Below are 22,561 nucleotides of genomic sequence, written 5' to 3'. Positions count from 1 at the left end.
CTACGCGGATATATAGAACAAACCTAATCAAAAAGCCTACTTTTCGAAATAGAAGCCAAAAAAGTCTATTACGCAGCACGATTTCAGAGCCACTCACACTTTCCCCACTATTTTTCAAGAACGCATGCTCGAAACCGAAAAAAAATAATTAATCCCGTTACAGAAAGACTCACACTACGCGGATATATAGAACAAATCTAATCAAACAGCCTACTTTTCGAAATAGAAGCCAAAAAAGTCTATTACGCAGCACGATTTCAGAGCTACGGACACTTTCCCCACTATTTTTCAAAAACGCGCGCTCGAAACCGAAAAAAAATAATCAATCCCGTTAAGGAAGAATTCACTCTACGCTAATATATAGAAAAAATCTAACCGTAATGAGTAATTTTAAAAATATAAGCTAGGAAAGTAAACGGTGTAGCAAGATTTCACAGGCACTTACATTTCCGTCACTTTGTTTCGTAAATAGACCTTCAATCGTAAAATAATTGCCCTACTGGTTGGAAAGCAATCTATTCTATGCAGTAATAATGAAATATCCTAATCCACAAACGAAGTTTAGAATGTATTTGCGATAATACGTAGCTACTTTGCAATTCAACGTCGAGATGGAGGAAAAATTGGTAAAACTGTTAACAAGTTGCCTATTCAGAGTAATAACATTCAAATATATTGCTGGACAATTGAAATCTAGAATTTACAACAGTCGACGATTGGGGACTATGCGGAGTATTACACGATCCTCACTCACATTACTCTATTTTGCATATGTATCGTTATGCGATTTTTACTATGTCACATCACATTTTTCCACACGTAGTATATTAGCACCAAAGAAATGTTCGCAGTTAGTAATCTTGAACTTCGTAAATTTTTCACAATTTCTTAAACTTTTGCTGTTTTATTCGTAAGTATTACGATAATGTTGCAAACGTAACCAACAACTGCAATGTCGCGAAGTAATACCCGATACGTCGCGTTACAGATCTTAAATATGTGTTTCCTCAGTTGTAGCAATTAAAACTTCAATCAGTGATATCACTACTTTACGATATGTTTTATGGAAATCCTTAATGCTTCTCTTTGACGCACGAAAATATTCCAGTATTCGTTACCGTTCTGTTCGTTTGTCGCGGACCTAATGATGACTGACCTAAGACAATCTATGCTTTTTCTCGCAGGAAAATGCTGCGTCTTTGAAATAGCTATGTACTATAGTATCGATGTGGAATATCAAACAACGTTCCTTATATTTATTCATATCAATGAAGCAAATACAAATATGTTCCTCTTACGAAAATGACATATAAATAAATGCTTAATTTTCACTGCAAAAACGCTATAAATTAATAAAAATAACTATAGTTAATAATAAAAATAAAATACATGGTAATACAAAATATATATATATATTAGTTACAAAATTTTATAAATGAACATTATAATCACCTTTGTCAACAATGCTTCTTCAGAACATTAGATTCTTATGTATAAATTGTTAAAACTACTTTTTCAACGAAAGTATTTAGTCAGACCTGTCCAAAGAAAGTACCAATCACTCGGTTATAATAAAGCTACAAATATTTTTCCCATTGCGAATAAGATGGTTTTACGTTCAAGTTTCAAATATATTTAAGACAAACGTGAAATGTTATTATTAAAACTGAGGTTGATTAAATAGTGCTTTTAATAAGAGTTTACCTAATCTATGCCATGTTGGGTAGGAGAAATAAAACAATAAAACAATATAAATAACTATGACACATTCTCCTCTCTTCTTTTTATTCTCTTAACACCCCCATAAAGTATTTTACATTCTTTAACAAATTTGGAACATTCAGTGGTTTAGTTAGACAATCAGCATTCATTTCTTTATCTGACACGTACCAAATTTGCAAGTTCTTAATTTTTACTACATCTCGTATATAACTACATTTTTCTGTGTAAGAGCATAGATTTAATTTTCTACATTTATCGCATTCAATCTGTCCACATCACAATCCTTCTTCTTTTTTCAGTCTGACTTCACATATCTGTCTACATATCTGCACAGCACATTCCATTGGCTTCTGTTCCTTTTCCAAATTCAAGACAATACTGAACTTGAAATATCTATTCCTAAATATCCCCTTCAATCCATTCATGTCCATTATTTTTGGACCATGATTCAACTATGACAAACATCTTACTGCAAATGAGATGTCTGAACAGCCATAAGTTTTCAAATACATGAGTTTCCTTAATAATTCTTGATATTCGTTTCTCTTAGATTAAGTTATGGTAGAATGGCCTTCCTCTCAGCAACACCAATGCTCTGCGTTATCTTGGCTGGAAACAAATCATATTTTATTTTCCTTTCATTTAACCAAACCTGGAGATCTTCTCTCACAAACTCACCTCCATTGTCTAAGCATATAAGTACTTCTCAATTTCTTGACAGATTGATTCTCTTTCAATGTTACCAATATTTTTATTTCCTCAGCTGTCTGTCCCTCTTCCTATAACAGCAAAACCAATAATTATCCTCGAAGAATCATGAATAGATAAAATGTACCTTTTACTTCCTTTTGACATTGGTTTTATTGCTTCAATCAAGTCCATGTGTCACAGTCCCATAGAATTTTACTTCACATTCATTCCTCACCTGATCCTTTTATGGTTAGCATATTCTATATGAATTATTTGATACATATTCTGAAAATATTTCTGTGTAAGTTTATGGTCCAAATTAGTATACTAAACACCCTTTATTCAACCCATAAGAAATGCTGCAAGATCTTTTCGAATACCTCATGTTTGGCTTTCTCTCCTTCTAAACAGCATAAGAAGTTCTTCAATGGTCAGCTAACTTCGTGCAGTTTTTTATATGGACAGCTGTACTCTGCTGCTGCCCAAAAATATATTGGCAAGTCTGAATTCATCATAAGTGCTCTTGTCATCTCTCTGATGGATTTGTTCTTCCTCTCAGCAACTCCATTACACTGAGGGTATCCTGGCTGAAAACAAATCATGTTTTATTTCCTTTGATGTAACCAAACCTTGAGGTCTTGCCCATAAACTCACCTCCATTATCTGAGTACATAAGAACTTTTCGACTTCTTGACAGATTGATTTCCTTTCCATATCTTCCTGCTGCTGTTTTAGTAGTTTCCAACTTCCTATGGGTGTTTCTACAGATTTTTGCTTTAAAGCAACATTCACACTCTATGTTCAATTTATATTTAGTTTCCAAAACTACTGCCAATTCTTCTTTCTCCATGTTATCAATGTTCTTCATATTTACATGTAGATGCCATCTATCTCTGTCCAGAAATGCGCTGCCCCTTTTCTGTATCTTGATTCCATATAATATGCATTTCCTCTTCTCACTGCTTTCATTCGAACTTCTCTCTTGTCTCTATCTACCACAACACCATCATTCTGAAACTTAACACATTACCATTGATCAGTAACTTCAACCACTGATATTAATATTCATTCAGTACAAAAATACAACATACCTTTCAATCTCACTGTATTTTCTACATCTTGTTATAGGAGGCCATAATCTAAATTAATTTTATTCCCCTTTGACTTAAGCATGAAATATTTTTGTCTTGTCATTCAGTTCGCAGACCTAGAAACCAATAGACATATCATACCTTACATATTTCTATTACTGCTTCAATTTTTTTTTTACCATAAAAAATAATTATTGGCATCTAATGGCTCTACGTTGATGATATTCCACGAATCCAATATCTTTCCCCTGTTGCACATGCCTGTTTGTTTCAACAGTATATTGTTACTTTACAACCAGGTTCTGCTATCACTAATAAAAGACGAAAAAACAATGGTTTATGTCTGACACTATTTATTAACAACTGAAGGTTATGTTTATATAAAGGCTTACATTCTTTTGCGAAATGCAGGCACAGCTCCATGGACACAACAATGATTCCCCTGTTCTTTCACAATATTTTTCTCCCTTCCCATGTACTGTCCTCTTCACTTAGAGAAAAATTAACAATTTACTGAATTTCTGTACTTAATTTATGAACTTTTATAATTGTGTTGAAAAGACATACCCTTGTAGACTTGTCATGTGCCAGGTGAAGAAACGAATGCTGATTCTCTAACTAAAATCCCTGTTTCGGTTGAACTTGTTAAAGAAAGCAGAAAACTTTATGAGGTTCTTAAGTGAATAACAAGAACGGAAGACAATGTGTATTACTTATTTAGATCGATATATTGTTTTCTTTAATCCGCCCTTCCTGTAATATGGTTATAAACGCTTTCCTGGCGCCATCTGTGCTCGTCTTACGGAACCTGAGGTTCGTGTCTAGAATCATAGATGGCACTGACATCAAATTAATAGATTACTAACTCTGGTTATGTGCTCCGAATATTATATTCTAATAAATCAATTCGGCAGTGGAAAATTAATTAATAACTCAATTTCTGCGAATAATTTATGAACTTTTATAATCTCATCGTAAAGCCAGATCCTTGCCGAACTTTCTCATATATCTTTCGATATTAATTGCTTCTTAATTAATGGATCATTAATTATTATTTCACGGCGTGGTCGAAATATTGCCGAATATATCAATGGTTTCTCATTAATAACTATCTCTCAAGTAATTAATTTTTTACTTTTATGCATTCATTATAAAAAGAATATTCTTGCGCATCTTCTCATATGACTTTCGATCATATTTTTCTTCTAGTTTTGAACATAATAAAATATTTTTATCGGCATCCTCGATCGCCGTTTTTATCAAATTACCCACGCTGTCAAGTAATTATTTTTAACACACTAATTAACAACAATTTATGTACGAAAGTAGAATCAGAATGTTGCTCAGGGTTTCAGCTTTGCGATAAGGCTATAAAAGTTCATAAATTACTCGCCAGAATTGAGTAATTAGTTAATATTCTTTGCCGGAGCCTTTCTGTCTTTTTCTACCTGTCTTCTGTCCTTATCTAACCACGTGACGAGGATTAAACGACCTCCTTGTACATTCTATGTTCCTATCACTTTCCTCATCATTTGGTCCAAAATCATAGATGGCGCTGATCGAATTACAGAATCTAATACCACGTGACACATAGGGCGGGAGAAATGAAACAATAAAATGACATAAATAAGTGTAACACATTTTTCTTTCATCCTTTTATTCTCTTAACATCCTCATACAGATTTTTACATTATTTAGCAGATTTGGACCACTCTGAGCTTTAGTTAGACAATCAGGATTCGTTTCTTTATCCGGCACGTGATAAATTAGCAAATTCTTAGTTTTTTACTATATCTCGTATATAACAACATTTTTGTATGTAAGAACTTATATTTAATTTTCTATATTTATTGTATTCAATCTGTCACATATTACAATCCTTCACGCCTCCTTCTCCAGTCTGTCTTCATATATCAGTTTATATATCTGCAAAAAAAAATTTTATTGGCTTCTGTTCCTTTCCTAATTTCAAAACAATACTCAACCTGAAATATCTTAATATCCTCTTCAATCCATTCATGTACACTATTTTTGGACCAGGGTTAAACTATGACAAACATCTTACTGCAAATGAGATGTCTGAACAGCCATAAGCTTTCAAATACATGAGTTTCCCTAATAATTCTTGATATTCGTTTATCTTGGATTAAGTTATGGTAGAATGGCCTTCCTCTCAGCAACTCCAATGCTCTGCGTTATCTTGGCTGGAATCAAATCATATTTTATTTTCTTTTCATTTAACCAAACCTGGAGGTCTTCTCTCACAAACTCACCTCCATTGTCTAAGCATATAAGTACTTCTCACCTTCTTGACAGATTGATTCTCTTTCAATGTTACCAATATTTTTATTTCCTCAGCTGTCTGTCCCTCTTCCTATAACAGCAAAACCAATAATTATCCTCGAAGAATCATGAATAGATAAAATGTACCTTTTACTTCCTTTTGACATTGGTTTTATTGGTTCAATCAAGTCCAAGTGTCACAGTCCCATAGAATTTTACTTCACATTCATTCCTCACATGATCCTTTTATGGTTAGCATATTCTATATGAATTATTTGATACATATTCTGAAAATATTTCTGTGTAAGTTTGTGGTCCAAATTAGTATACTAAACACCCTTTATTCAACCCATAAGAAATGCTGCAAGATCTTTTCGAATACCTCATGTTTGGCTTTCTCTCCTTCTAAACAGCATAAGAAGTTCTTCAATGGTCAGCTAACTTCGTGCAGTTTTTTATATGGACAGCTGTACTCTGCTGCTGCCCAAAAATATATTGGCAAGTCTGAATTCATCATAAGTGCTCTTGTCATCTCTCTGATGGATTTGTTCTTCCTCTCAGCAACTCCATTACACTGAGGGTATCCTGGCTGAAAACAAATCATGTTTTATTTCCTTTGATGTAACCAAACCTTGAGGTCTTGCCCATAAACTCACCTCCATTATCTGAGTATATAAGAACTTTTCGACTTCTTGACAGATTGATTTCCTTTCCATATCTTCAATCTTCTTATTTCTTCAGCTATCTGTGTCTTTTCCTACAAGAATTCTTCATATTTACATGTAGATGCCATCTATCTCTGTCCAGAAATGCGCTGCCCCTTTTCTGTATCTTGATTCCATATAATATGCATTTCCTCTTCTCACTGCTTTCATTCGAACTTCTCTCTTGTCTCTATCTACCACAACACCATCATTCTGAAACTTAACACATTACCATTGATCAGTGACTTCAACCACTGATATTAATATTCATTCAGTACAAAAATACAACATACCTTTCAATCTCACTGTATTTTCTACATCTTGTTATAGGAGGCCATAATCTAAAATAATTTTATTCCCCTTTGACTTAACCATGAAATATTTCTGTCTTGTCATTCAGTTCGCAGACCTAGAAACCAATAGACATATCATACCTTACATATTTCTATTACTGCTTCAATTTTTTTTTTACCATAAAAAATAATTATTGGCATCTAATGGCTCTACGTTGATGATATTCCACGAATCCAATATCTTTCCCCTGTTGCACATGCCTGTTTGTTTCAACAGTATATTATTACTTTACAACCAGGTTCTGCTGTCACTAATAAAAGATGAAAAAACAATAGTTTATGTCTCACACTATTTATTTACAACTGAAGGTTATGTTTATATAAAGGCTTACATTCTTTTCCGTGATGTAGGCATAGCTCGATGGACACAACAATGTTTCTCCCGTTTTTTTGCAATCTTCTTCTTGTTTCCCCACTCTCCTACTCACTTAGAGAGAAATTAACAAATTACTGAATTTTGGTGATTAATTTATGATCTTTTATATTTGCATTGAAAAGGCGTACCCTTCCAGACATAATGTGCCAGGTAAAGAAGCGAATGCTGATTGTCTAATTGAAACCACTGCTTATGTTGAACTTATTAAAAAAATGTAGAAAACTTTGAGTTTCTTAAGCGAATAATAAGAACGGAAGAGAATGTGTATTAGTTATTTCGATCGATATATTGTTTTCTGTATTCCGCCCTTCATGTAATATGGTTATAAATGCTCTCCTGGCGCCATCTGTACTCATCTTACGGAACCTGAGGTTCTTAATAAATCAATTCGGCCATGGAAATTTAACAAATTACTCAATTTCTGCGATTAATTTATGAACTTTTATGACTTCATCGTAAAGACAGGTCCTTGGCGAACTTTCTCATATAACTTTCGATAATAATTTCTTTTTAATTAATTTATTATTATTAATTATTCCATGGCGTGTTTAAAATGTTGCCGAATATCTCAATGGTTTCTCATTAATAACTATCTCTCAAGTAATTAATTTTTTACTTTTATGCATTCATTATAAAAAGAATATTCTTGCGCATCTTCTCATATGACTTTCGATCATATTTTTTTTCTAGTTTTGAACATAATAAAATATTTTTATGGACATCCTCGGTCGTCGTTTTTATCAAATTACCCACGCCGTCAAGTAATTATTTTTAACACACTAATTAACAACAATTTATGTACGAAAGTAGAATCAGAATGTTGCTCAGGGTTTCAGCTTTGCGATAAGGCTACAAAAGTTCATAAATTACACGCCAGAATTGAGTAATTAGTTAATATTCATTGCCGGAGCCTTTCTGTCTTTTTCTATCCGTTTTCCGTCCTTATTTAATCACCTGACTTTGATTAAACAACCTCCTTGTACATTCTATGTTCCTATCACTTTCCTTATCATTTGGTCCAAAATCATAGATGGCGCTGATCGAATTACAGAATCTAATACCACGTGACACATAGGGCGGGTGAAATGAAACAGTAAAATGACATAAATAAATGTAGCACATTTTCCTCTCATCTTTTTATTCTTTTCTCATACTATATATCATATTTGGCAATGGCATAAAGGAACATTCAATAATTACACGTAAATAATATTTTCTTTTATTTTTAGTAGTTTATGTTCTGTAATAATGCCATTATTATTTATTAATTTATAATTGGTTATTTAAAATTTGGGCATTATAGAAATCATTAACGGTCATCAAAAAGATAAATAAATTACAACGTTGTAAATACATTTTGGAAATACGTATGTACTTATGTCGTTTATATGTAGAGTTATATTGAATTATATTTTTCGTTTTCGTAGACCGATATGTATCATTTACATTGCATTCGGTATTCGGTTTACGAGTAGCTATGGCATTGGCGATTTAATCGAATTGAAAATTGTTTCAAGAATTCTGTTCCATCATTTCTTACTTCAGGAAAACATACAGAATGTACTACTTTGAATCATATTTATAGCAGATGAAAAATTTGATGTAAGAATACCAGAATATACGTAGAAAGGCTCGGAGGCTTATTGTTACTTATTGATGACCAATTATAGTTATTCAGAAGCACAAATAATTAGATTGTAGACATTGATATACTCGGGACACTTTCACCCAATTTTTAAGATAACAACGTACCTCATAACGTTCTTACTGATTACGTAATACTTCATTTTATCTAAAAATCGTGCCTCTTTAGAAAAACTCACATTTTTCGAAAATTGAGGGCGATAGAGCAATTTCGATTACGAATTCTTGTTCAGAAAAGTAAACTCTACAGGAATTACCCAATGTATATTGCAGATTGAAATTCGTGTTGAGCACTGGTATCGGTTTCTAACCAAAATTTAATGTAATTCTTAGCGAAAGACCAATGTTACCTTCCCCCTCGTTTTCTACCCTTGCGATATCCCGAAAAAATCGACAGAATCGAATATAATCAGAAAAGAGGACTATCTTCTCCATCTCCACATTTCCGAAGAGGAAATATCACGGTTTCCAAACCTAAATTCGGTTCATTTGCTTTAACGACTGGCAGATATGATAAACAATTTATAGATACCAGTAAAATCAATAGAAATTGTTCATGCGAGAGGAATCGTTATAAAAGCACCATTGGTCGATGTTCCAAATTGTATTCGAGAAATGAAGCTTGTCTGAAAAGGAGAAGAAAATCGGAACTGAATTTTGGTGACGATCAATATCAGAGAAAAGAAATTTGCAATATTTGCAAGTTACTAAAACCTCACAATCGACGTGTCACGTTCGAGGAATTAAAAAAGGGACCAAAAATCGAGCAAAATTTCGAATATACGAAGAGTGATAGAAATAATCGATGTTCTTCGTGCTCGCGATAGAGAGGAATATAATTGTTGGATAGATCAAAGTAGTAATTTATGTAGTCCTATTTTTAACAATTTAAAGAGTGAGACTATTTCTGACGTGAGATTTTTTCTCCAGCTCGCCGCAGTATCCTATTAGACACTCAACATCCAGATGGTCTCGAGAAAATCCGTGAACTCGAGGCTCAAGGCCGTCCAGCACGTTTAGAAGTCGAAGAACCACCAGTGACACCACCCAGATTCGTCACTGAGCTCAGGGTAAAAATTTCTTAATAATTTCCATAATGCAAAATTCGAAATGTTCTCTCGATTAGAAAAATCTCCAATTTTAATATTCTCTTCATCACTGAATCTCGATCTTTTCCTACTCTAGGATCTCGAACGTTTAATATTTTAGATGTGTTAGAAAATTATAGATTTTCGAAATTCTTTGTTATACGATATCGGTATAATCGCGATGTTTGCCTGTTTTTTAAATTTGGAAATTTCGTTTAGGGTACCACCGAGGTGTACGAAGGACAAACGGCCCACTTCGAGTGCCAAGTGGAGCCTCTTCACGATGCCAACTTGAGGATCGAATTCTTCCATAATGGCAAGCCTCTGCCATCGGCTTCCAGGTTCCACGTGACGTTTGACTTTGGATACGTGGCTCTGGATATCGGCCACGCCGTTCCTGAAGATGCAGGAGAATATTCCGTACGAGCTATTAACGCTCTTGGCCAATGCGTATCTTCGATCGAGCTGAAGGTTATTCCAAGGGACAGCATTATACTGGACTCTCAACGACCTGAAGGAATGGATAAAATCCGCGAATTGGAGGCTCAGCAACCTTGGAAGAGACCGGATGTACCGGAACCACAAACTAAACAGAGACCAGTCTTCACTCAACCATTGCAGAACATCGATGCCATTCCCGAAGGACACACTGCACATTTCGAGTGCAGGTTGATCCCCGTAGGAGATCCCACGTTGAAGGTCGAGTGGTTCAGAAATGAAATCCCACTTGAGACAAGTAAGTGTACTTTAACATGACAAGATAAACTTTGAGGTTTCAAAATTGGAAATTTTTGAAACTTATGCCACTTGTGAATTACGTAGGTTCACGAATCACCAAAGTCCACGATTTCGGATACGTATCATTGGATATCAGTCACGTGAGAGAGGAAGATGAAGGTGTCTACATGTGTCGCGCTACCAACCCACTTGGTGAAGCAGTCACCACTGCTTCGATGAAGATAAGAAGTCAGTATCTTGAATTACATTCAACGATATATTATCTTCAAATTTGAGATTTTTATTAATTTGTATCGTCGGTTCCTCGTATCTAGGCAAAGCAAGCATTCAATTAGACACCCAACACCCCGAAGCGCAACGTAAGATCGCCCAACTTGAAGCTGACAAACCAAGTCGTCCAGAAGAACCAGAGAAAGTATTCGACAAACCCATCTTCACCCAATTATTGACTGGACCCACCGAGCTCTGGGAGGGTCAAATGGCTAGATACGAATGCAGAGTCGTCCCAGTTGGCGATGCCAGTTTGAGATTCGAGTGGTACATAAACGGAGTCGAATTGAAGATGGGTAAGCAGCTTATACGAAACGACCAAATATATTTCTTTATTCGCGTGACTCGTTAATTTTCATTACGCGAAATCTTGAATGTCCCCAACAGGATCTCGGTTCCACGTAAGTCACGATTTCGGCTACGTGACCCTGGACATCTTGAAAGTCATCTCGGAGGATTCCGGTGTGTACACCTGCAAGGCGATCAACAAAGCCGGCGAAGCAGTTTCCTCGATATCCTTGAAGGTGAAAACGCGCTCGGCCATCGATGCTGACAGTCTGCAACCGGATGCATGGCAGAAAATCCAATTGAAAGAAGCTGAGATGAACAAAGTACCAGAGATGTTCGTCGACACGACGCCCCAACAAGCACCGGTCTTTACCAAACACCTCGAAAGCTACGACAAACTCGTGGAAGGTCAACACGTATATCTGGAAGCTCAAGTAGAACCTAGAGCAGACCCGAACCTTCGTGTGGAATGGTTCAAGAACGGAGTGTCTCTCCAAACTGGAACCAGACTCCGAAGCACCTTCGACTTTGGTCTTGTCACTCTGTCCATCAATGGTTTAAGACCCGATGATTCCGCCATCTACACCTGCAAGGCTACTAACCTGCTTGGAGAAGCTGTCCACATGTCACCTCAGCGGAACAGCCAGAACCAGTTTACGAAGAACCAGTGTTCATCACGCATTTGAACAACGTAGAATGCGTAGAAGGTGACAATGCTCACTTCGAGTGCAACGTGGAGCCATCCAAAGACCCCACGATGAAGATCGAGTGGTTTATCAATGGCAAACCCCTTCCAACTGGGGCAAGATTCAAGTCTACTTACGATTTCGGCTATGTCGCTTTGGACATTAATCATGCATACGAGGAAGATTCAGGAGTGGTCATTGTCAAGGCTACGAATTCCAAGGGATCAGCCCAGACATCTGGTACTCTGAAGTGCACCAGCAAACAGAACATCTATTTACAAACACAACATCCTCAGGGAGAAGCTGGCTTGGAGAAGGTCAAGGAAGCCGAAGATGCTTACTTGTCTAAATACAAGAGACCAGATGCTGGCCCAGAACACGAATATCCTAAACCAATTTGGACAGTACCATTGCAGCCAGAGTTCAAACTGGGTGAATCTGAACCACTTCATCTCGAAGGTCAGGTAGAACCCAAAGACGATCCGAACCTAAAGATCGAGTGGTACTTCAACGGAAAAGCCCTGGAACATGGATCCAGGTTCAAAATGACCAGTGACTTTGGATTCGTCACGTTAGACCTTACCGATGTATACGATCGTGATTCAGGAATTTATACCTGCAAGGCTTGGAATAAGGCAGGAGAAGCCTTCACGTCGACAACGATCTATTGTTCGACCAAGGAGAATATCATCGAAAGATCGCAACATCCAAAGGGCAAGGAAGGTCTCGAAGCAATCCAAGACCTTGAAGAATCCTTGAAGAAACAAGAAGGAGCTCCACCAGAAAGCGAGGAAGGTCACCCACCTGTGTTCACGTCTCAGTTCGAGAACTTGACCAACCTGTCTGAAGGAGAGATCGCTCACTTTGAAGCATCTCTAACTCCAACTGGTGACCAGACAATGGTCGTCGAATGGTTCTACAATGGCAAAGCATTAGATGCCAGTCATCGCACAAGAACAGTCTACGCTTTTGGAATGGTCGTTCTCGAGGTCCTAGGAACCAAGATAGAAGATTCTGGCACCTACTCCTGTAGGGCTACCAACAAATGGGGCCAGGCTGAGATCAGTGTGGAACTAGAGTGTGTTGACAAGTCCAAAGGACAGAAACCTAAGTTCACAACGCACATTCAGTCCCTGGAGGGTCTGAAGGATGGCCAGTCCGCTCACTTCGAGTGCACTCTGATCCCTGTAGGAGATCCTCACATGAAGGTAGAATGGTTCCACAATGGACAACCTCTGAGACACTCTTCCAGATTCAAGATGGTGTCCGACTTTGGATTCGTTGTGATGGACATTGCCGGTGTGATGGCCCATGACACCGGAGAATACGTGTGCAAGGCTAGCAACAAATATGGTGAAGATTTCACCAAAGCCACTCTGAAGTGCTTCGGAAAGAGGGGAGTATACCTCGATTCTCTGCAGCCTGATTCTTTAGCCAGAATCAGAGAACTGGAAAGCTATGGTGGAGAACAACCTGCCACACCGACGACACCAGTTGCTGAACCACCTAAATTCATCACGCAGATTTCTGACATCACGAAATTAGTAGAGGGACAGTCTGCTCACTTTGAAGCCAGACTTACACCTGTCAATGACCCAGACTTGAAAGTCGAATGGTACTACAATGGCAAGAAGCTGCCTCATGGACATAGATACAGGACCTTCCACGACTTTGGTATAGTCATTTTGGATATATTGTATTGTTACGAAGAGAACTCTGGTGTTTACGAGTGCAGAGCTTTCAACAAATATGGAGAAGACACTACCAAAGCAACCTTGAAGTGCTACTCCAAGTCAAGCCTTATTTTGGAATCTCAACTTCCCAAAGGAATGGAAGGTGGATTGGAGAAGATCCAGACTTTGGAGGACTCGTTGATCCGCACTAAAGATGAGAAGGTTGTCGAAGAACGAGGAAAGGCTCCTGTGTTCACTGTACCACTGAGCAACATCGATGGCCTACGTGAGGGCGAAAGCGCGCACTTTGAAGCTAGACTTACTCCCACTGACGATCCAAAATTAAAGGTAATTTAACTCGTAAACTATACGACGTAGGGCTAAAATAAATTAACGAATATTTAACGTTTCAAAAATCTGTCCTAAAAGATTGACGAAAAAAGGGTAAAAAATTATCGAAATTAAATGTACAATAAAATTTTTTGTTCTGCACAGGTCGAATGGTTCTGGAATGGAAAACCACTGCGAACCGGCTCTCGTTTCCGCACCTTCTGCGACTTTGGCTTCGTGATCCTCGAGATCTCGCCTATCTATCCCGAAGACTCCGGCGAGTACAGCTGCCGAGCAACGAACGAGTATGGCGAAGCTGTGACCACCTGCACCATGAAGTGCACAGGAAAACGAAGCATTATACTGGAATCCCAGTTACCAAAGGGTATGGAAGGCACCATTGACAAGATCGCTGAGCTAGAAGGTCTTGGAAACGAGCCAGGACAAGCGATTCCTGACGACGACACCGGAAAACCACCGGAATTCATCACCACACCATCCGATTTGACTCTAACCGAGAACTCCTTGGCGCACTTCGAGTGCCGATTGACGCCAATCAACGATTCCAGCATGAGAGTCGAATGGTTCCACAACGGAAAGCCTCTTCTGGCAGGAACCAGGATCAAGACGATCCACGACTTTGGCTTCGTCATTCTGGAAGTGGCTAATTGCTACCAACGAGACTCTGGTCTGTACACTTGCAAGGCGACCAATCGCCATGGCGAAGCCACTGTGTCATGCAAGCTGCAAGTCCGTGGACGTCAAGGAATCATCCTGGAACCTCAACTGCCGACCAACTTCAAAACTGGAACGGAGAGCATTCAGAAATTAGAAGAGGCTTTGTATAAAAAGGACGAGATTCTGACTGAAGAGGAGACACCAAATCCTCCCAAGTTTACTGTGGAACTGAAGGATATCGAAGTGGAGGAAGGAGCACCCAGTCACTTCGACTGCAGAGTCGAACCTGTTGGAGATCCTACGATGCGCATCGACTGGTTCCACAATGGAAGATCGTTTGCTACGGGATCACGTGTACACCAGATCAACGACTTTGGATTTATTTCATTGGACATGTCGTACACTTATGCTAGGGACAGCGGTGAATACGTTTGCAGAGCGACGAACAAGTGGGGCTCTGCTACTACCAAAGCTACCATAACCTGTAAATGTACGTAGATCAATTATCATAATCTATAAGTTTATTTGATTTTAATAATTAGAATGTTTCAAACAGGAGTAATAATATTAATGAGAAATTTTCAACGTTACAGCTAAAAAGACCATAGATTTCGACTCACAGCTACCCTCAGGCATGAGTGGCGAGAAACTGAAAGAGTTAGAACGTGGACCAGTTAGTGAGCCACCTGCTGAAGAGCCACCACGTCAACCACCAAGATTCATCACGCAGATTCAATCAGCAACCGTTGATGAGTCCGAACCGGTCAGGTTCGAGTGTCGCGTGGAACCAAAAGATGATCCAAATCTGCGTATAGAGTGGTACAGAAACGGAAAAATGATCCCAGCTGGGCATAGGTATAGAACAATGTACGACATGGGATTCGTATCTATGGATATTTTGTACGTCTACCCTGAGGACTCTGGAGAATACGTGTGCAAAGCTATCAATGATCTTGGCGAGGACACCACTAGGGCATCCGTATCATGTAAAAGTAAGTTTCTTATCTTCATCCTCTTATTAAAATTTAGTATATCCCGTAAAATAAATTTAAAAAATATTTGTAAAGTAAGTTGCATCAGTATTCATATTATGTATTAAAAATAAAATTATATATATACAAATTTTAAGATCCAGAAATTAATTCCATCTCTATCATTCATTTTTATGTTTCTTCTATAATTTCTCTACGTACTTAAAATTTGTTGATATAAAATTGACCTCTAATATTATTTATTAGCTATTAAATTATTTTGTTTAAATATTACATTTCGACATAAATTACTACCATATCGTTACTTCCTATTCCCACAGGGTTGCCCAACATTATCCTGCAGAATCAAGTACCAAAGGGTATGAAGAAGTCGGAAGCGTTGATGCAAATGGAAGCCACCATCAAGAAATACACCTCGGAAGTCCACCTCACAGAGGATGACCTGTACGATGCGGACAAGAAACAGCCACCACGTTTCGTCACTCAGATCCAAGATCAAACCGAATTGGTCGAGATGAACAGTACCAAATTCGAGTGTCAACTGGCACCTGTCGGTGATCCAAACATGAGAGTCGAATGGTTCTTCAATGGCAAGCCTCTGCCACACAAGAATAGATTCACTCCTATTTACGACTTTGGCTACGTGGCCATGAACTTCGGCTGGGTCTACCCCGAAGACAGCGGCGAATATCTTTGCAGGGCCACGAATCTTTACGGATTCGACGAAACACGGGCAGTGATACGAACAGCTGGCAAGCCTGGAATTATTTACGAGTCGCAACTACCAAAGGGCATGAAGAGTATCGAGAAAATCAGAGAGATGGAAGCTGCATGGCAAATGTAAGCATTCTTTTTTAATATTCGGATATTATTCAGTATAGAATATTGCATTGGAACTGTTTGCTTACGAACGAGTATATGTTCAGAGTACCTGAGGAAGAGGGCGAAGAAGAGAAGGTGCGCGCACCTCCAACGTTCGTGAGCAAACCTGAGCCAGTGACCGTCGAAGAGGGTGATTGGTCTAGGTTCTGTTGTCGTGTCACTGGTCACCCAAGACCACGTGTTATGTGGATCATCAATGGACACACTGTGGTCAATGTAAGTACCAATATTCATTTTTCGAAATTACGGACTTATTTTAAATTCTAAATAAAATTTTTGATTCTTCTTAAATAATAAAATGTTTTATAAAATAGGGATCGCGTTATAAACTAACTTACGACGGCATGTACCATCTGGACATCCCCAAAACGAGGCAATACGATCATGGAAAGGTCGAAGTGATCGCTAGAAGCTCTGTAGGCGAAGCACGCACCGAAACCACTTTGACAGTGAAACCAAGGAGCGACGATTATCGCGGTGTCCTGAAGAACTCACCGAGACGTAAGTTTCCTATCCCAGAACGGAACTTCACATACATGAACATGTCGTCGCATTCTTTGCGTTTCTCTAAACGCAATTATACTTCACTGAAGCATATTTTATTCTTCTACATTCAATGGACTGCAAACTTTTACACGTAAATATTACCAGACAAATAAATTCTGCAAACGAGAACAAAATGTAATCGTTTCATCTATATCGCAAAGAATGTACGCACATACAAGGAACAAAATTATAATCCGTCAATATCGAACATCGGCACAACGAAATACCACACGAAAGAAAAAGAATAATGCAAAATCAAAGAGAAAGGAATATTCTATTCTATCCTATTCTATTCTATAACGCAACCGAATGATAAAACGACAATCGCAACACAGTACATGAGATATCGATACGACACATACATTCCATTCGAGTACAGAAAATGAAAACACTCGAGACCATTCGAACACCAAAACCTTTATCCCTACCCTATTCCTTCTTCCGTCAAAAAAAAAAGCAAAATGTTACGAAAGGATTCGAAAGATCGTCCTCGAGCGACTCGAGCAGCTTCTTCCTCTTCTTCGGGGTTCGGGATTTCGACGGGCGTATTCGAGCAATGTCGCCTAAAAGGTATCGGCTACTTCGTTTCGCAAACCAGAGTTCTCAGGTATGGAACACAAAGCATCGAGATTCAAGCAACTCGTTCTTTAGTTTACTTTGTTTAGTTGTATATTACACATGTATATGTATCTGTTCATTAGTGTCTTCCAATTTTTGTTTTATCAAGTGTAGAACGGACGACGCACGGAGAAAAATATTGCGATAGTCACTTTCAATTATAAATGTCGAATCACCGAATTTTTTTTTAATATTAATTTATTCATCGAAGGCCGGTAAATCGAAGACGATATTTTTTTGTTTTTTTAAGTAAAATATTTTCCTCCCTGCGTCCAACGATTTTTACTGCACTGGAGAAAACGGGTGTTCTGTTCGACGATATTATTTATAATATTTTTTATCAGTCAAAAGAGTTCATTTCATCTGAACTTTATTTAATTTATTATTTCTACATTCTCTTAAATTCATTATCCATTATCGATCAATTTGAAACAGAATCCGTATTTCTCAGTGTGCTATATCGTATTTAGTATCTACGTTGATAATCCCCGTCGCGTGATGAACTTATTTACTTTAAGAAACGTATATATAATCCCCTAGTTACCTAGTTCCTGTCTATATAGTGTTTCGAACAGCAGAGATTCAGTGTTCCATAAAAGTCAAATTTATATTCGTCTGATTCGTTGGAATATAAAATCTGATTAAATGGAGACAGTACTGGATCCCTGTGCACGATGGTGTACCCCAAAAGACGTTTCAAATTAGAGAATCACCCAAAACTGTTCGATGTGATTCCAATAATGTTGGAACCGTGATACCACGTGATCTAACTAAATCATCCGGATGTCCACCTCTGTCTCCGGTAGCCTGGTTTCCGGGCATCCTGATCCTCTCGCGCAGCTGACGTCGATATGTGTTGCATCGCCAATAAAGTACTGTGTCGTAATTCCCCGTGATTCTTTGTGAATCTTCTAAAAAATATAGCGTTCCCTTCATTGGATTCGTCCGTTATTTTTATATTAAATTAATTTCAATTAATTTATAATCTAAAGAAATATAACAGATTAACCAATTTGAGCGAGTAATTGTTTTCATTATCTAATCAGAAATTTCTCATATTTATTTCATTTTCCACATACAAATATGGAAGCTCTCAATATTCATTGAACCTCCATTGAAAATACGAGAGAAAAATGTAATCCGACATTTTATGTTATCTAATTTTATTTTATCATTTATTATCATCATCCGGGTTTAACATTTTGAATATACGATTAATTATAAGGGAACGCTGTATTTTGAATAAAAAGATGAATGTTTCCGACGTTCGTCTGGCATGCGTTGTCGATTGTGCTTGAATCCGAGAAACGGAAGTCTAACCTGACTTTCCTCTAGCTTGGTATGATTACGGGCTGACCCAATACCAAACGGAGCGACAGAACACAGAACTCGAGAAAGTTTTCGACGAAAGGCACCATAACATAAGCCAGGGCGTCGAGATCGCCACGGAACACCTTGGACAAAAGGTTTACAAGGAACCAGAGACTGAATGGCAGAAGTCCGTGAAAAGTAAGAAGAACGAGGACTATTACACCAAACTCATGACTCTCGAGGAAGAACAGGTCCTGAAGGAGAGCAGGCTGAGGGAAGCTACCCACCAATTCGCTATACCTGGCGAGAAGGTCGTGTCTCATTCTGTGGCCAAGGGAATGGCCCAACAGTATGAAGAGACCTTGTAAGTATTCTATATTTACATCCAATCCTTTAATTTCAAGTGCACTCTATGAATCTTGATATTTCTTTATTTCTTAATGCATATAAAATACCACTTCTTTAATGATATAAAAGAGCTTCTCTTTTTATAAAATCCAATTCATACGATTTTATAATCATCTTAATCGTATGATTTCTTCTTTTGCCAAGATATATAACCGAGTAATTACTCGAGAAGCATTCAAAATCATGTTATCCATTTTTCAAAGTTCTCGTTATTCCCAGAGTAAAAATAAAAAAGAGTAAAGAAAAAATACCAATTTTTCAGGGAAGATAAAAAGGAAGAAAAGACCCAGGAGACCACGCAGACAACTACTAAATCCATGAAGAAACCATACACAACAGAAGTGGACATTGACGTAGAACGCGTGAAAGGGAAGTATCCTCCGGAACCAGCCGAGTCTATGGTTCACGGTCGCGAAGTGCACGTTGCCAAGCAGAAACAGACTCAGAAAGAGATCAAAGGCGACTTGGAGATCACCAGGAAGATAACCGCAACGGAAACCACCGAAGTGGAGCACAAAGCGAAGACTCAGGAGCGTATCGTTCAGGGTCCGACGAAACCAGCCAAGCCGCCAGTCTTCACGAAGAAGATACAACCTTGCAGAGCGTTCGAACAGGAGCAGGCACGATTCGAAGTCGAGTTCGACGGAGATCCACTGCCGACCATCAAGTGGTACCGCGAAGACTTCCCCATCCAGAATTCTCCGGATCTCCAGATCTACACCTTCAGCACGAAATCCGTGCTGATCGTTCGTCAAGTATTCATGGAGGATTCTGGAGTATTCTCTGTCATCGCTGAAAATCGCGGTGGAAAAGCCAAGTGCAGTGCCAATTTGGTGGTCGAGGAACGTAGGAGACAACCTGGAAGAGGAGAAGTGGTACCACCTAGCTTCCTGTCTACCATTCAGAGTACCTCGGTTACTACTGGTCAATTAGCTAGATTCGACGCCAAGGTCACTGGAACTAAACCTTTGGACGTATATTGGTTGAAGGTACTTGTTTAATGATTTCTGAATTCGAAGCTTTTCTTATATTTTTCTAAGCTCGGTGATACCATTTATGGTAAAATGAAGAAGGAAAATAGCATGTATATGATAACCCAAAAATAGTAATTAACTGTACATCTTCATTTATTATTATAGAATGGTAAGAAAGTGACCGCAGACATCCGTTACAAGACACTCGAAGAAGACAATACTTACACCCTGTTGATCCTCGAGACAGTGCCAGAGGATTCAGGCAAATACGAGTGCGTTGCAATAAACAGCGCCGGAGAAGCGCGTTGCGACGGTGAATGCACGGTTCGAGGACCTCAGTCACCCGCGAAGGCGGCAAAACCGACGACGCCCGGCGTCGAAAAGGCGCCCACTGTTCTGGAGCCGTTGAAAGATCAAACTATAAGAGAGGGTACATCCGTTGCCTTTGCGTGTAGGATCACAGGGAAACCTGTACCCACGGTACAATGGAAAAAAGGCGACAAGGTATAAATAATAGATTTTAATTTCTTTACAGTAGTTATACTAGAACAGAATTTTTTTTTATTATTACTATTATTTTTATAATGCAATAAAACTTTTATTATTCGAATATGTATAACAGTGTTCGAATATACAGCTATTCAAGTATTTTATTATCAAGACAAAATTCCTTTCGTTACTGCAACATGAATATCGTATTATATACTCTTCTACGTCCTTTCTAAGCAAATTTATTTTATGGTTGCAGGTCATCAAGCCATCCAAGTACTTCCAAATGCAGAAAGAAGGTGATCTCTGTACCCTGAGGATCTCTGAGGCCTTCCCCGAGGATGAAGGTGTTTATAAGTGCATCGCCAAGAATCCAGCAGGTGATGTGACTACTTTGGCCAACCTCAGAGTTCTCGGTAAGTTCTCGTTAATTATTCACCAATACAGAATTGCAAAATTTAGTTTCACCGGTCCTTTTAAATAATTCATTGTACATTTTCGTTTAGCCCCGGACGCAGCTGACATTCTTCCCAAATTGACGCCACTTAAGGATCAAATAGTTCTGGAAGGACAACCGGCACAGTTCAAGACTCAAGTTACTCCAGCTAAACTGAAGCCAACGATACAATGGTATCGCGAAGGTGCCCTGATACCTCAGTCACCTGATTTCCAGGTGAGTCGCGTTTAAAATCCCGTTCATCACTCTGTAACATATAAAAATTATGTAAATAATTTGTTCTCCTATATTAAATTACTACAAGAGAATTCAACAATTTTCGACTCTCTGCATTGCAAGTGATTCTAATCTCTTTCCCCTAAATATTTCAATTGACAAACAAAGTTACAGTTACAGAGAGTTGGAAATTAATTCTCGATTTTTCGTTTATTCTTAATTTTGTTCGAATCGAACTGTATGATGATAAATGGCAATGTTTGAACTTTCAGATGATTCACGAAGGCAACAACGCCGTGTTGCTGATAGCAACCACCTACGAAGAAGACACTGGCACTTTCACCTGCCGAGCTACCACGTCAGCCGGCACCGTAGAAACCTCCGCCAAACTCATCGTCAAAAGTAAGAACTGAATAAAAGATACAAATTCAATTGCTAACATGAGACGCGATTGAATCGACGGGATAACCCTCTAGGGTGTGACGAAGAAACGCGTTCACGCTTGCGACGATTTCTCGTGTACATGAAAAAAAGAAAAGAAAAAAAAAACAAAAAGAAAAAATATCTAACAAAAAAAGACACCATATCACCATGGTGAATTTGATTTCGAGATATTTAGCTATGTTCGAGAATTAAACAGAATTTTTAAACAATTCAACAATTCATAAATGATACCGGTGATCGACTAACTAAAGGTATTAACAAATATGTTAACATTGACTAATCGTGTGATAATATAATACGTCAAATCGTCTCAAAACCGCGCGTTTCTTCGTTGAACGTGACCAACCGAGGGCACCCGTGCGTATTTTCATTTTTTTTTCTGCTTTTCTGTTGTTTTTTCTCTAAAAAAGAAAAAAAAAAAGGAATTCTAACCCACCAAGCGAACCGTTACCAATGTTCAACCCCTTGTTCCCCGACCCCGCTCCGTAATTAAAGTCATGAGCGAGCCCGGGGAGTTTTGTACTAACTCGTCGTGTTTTTTTTTGTTCTTTTTTTTCTATTAAAAAAAAAAAAAAAAAAAAAAAAAAAAAAAAAAAAAAAAAAAAAAAAA

The 22,561-nt window shown here is 38.1% G+C and overlaps 1 protein-coding gene across 1 annotated transcript in view; it reads left to right on the top strand.

The window, feature by feature from the left end:
* The window catches only part of LOC108553391 (titin-like), a 49,766-nt gene extending 27,707 nt beyond the window's left edge, over window positions 1-22,059 (top strand). Inside the window, 17 exon segments of the mRNA XM_017908260.1 lie at window positions 9,794-9,933; window positions 10,171-10,687; window positions 10,774-10,917; window positions 11,004-11,255; window positions 11,347-11,868; window positions 11,871-13,954; window positions 14,102-15,104; window positions 15,208-15,606; window positions 15,927-16,446; window positions 16,533-16,704; window positions 16,803-16,989; window positions 18,988-19,327; window positions 19,634-20,360; window positions 20,511-20,849; window positions 21,094-21,250; window positions 21,341-21,507; window positions 21,780-22,059. Of these exon segments, the coding sequence (XP_017763749.1) occupies window positions 9,794-9,933; window positions 10,171-10,687; window positions 10,774-10,917; window positions 11,004-11,255; window positions 11,347-11,868; window positions 11,871-13,954; window positions 14,102-15,104; window positions 15,208-15,606; window positions 15,927-16,446; window positions 16,533-16,704; window positions 16,803-16,989; window positions 18,988-19,327; window positions 19,634-20,360; window positions 20,511-20,849; window positions 21,094-21,250; window positions 21,341-21,507; window positions 21,780-21,920 (7,811 nt within the window). The 3' untranslated portion in view covers window positions 21,921-22,059.
* The last annotated feature ends 502 nt before the right edge of the window (window positions 22,060-22,561 follow it).

This window comes from Eufriesea mexicana, unplaced genomic scaffold (assembly GCF_001483705.2).
Source record: "Eufriesea mexicana isolate 0111107269 unplaced genomic scaffold, ASM148370v2 scaffold10344, whole genome shotgun sequence".
NCBI classification, from domain to species: domain Eukaryota; kingdom Metazoa; phylum Arthropoda; class Insecta; order Hymenoptera; family Apidae; genus Eufriesea; species Eufriesea mexicana.
Note: the sequence above shows the minus strand (reverse complement) of the source record. Positions and strands in the feature narration are given on the sequence as shown.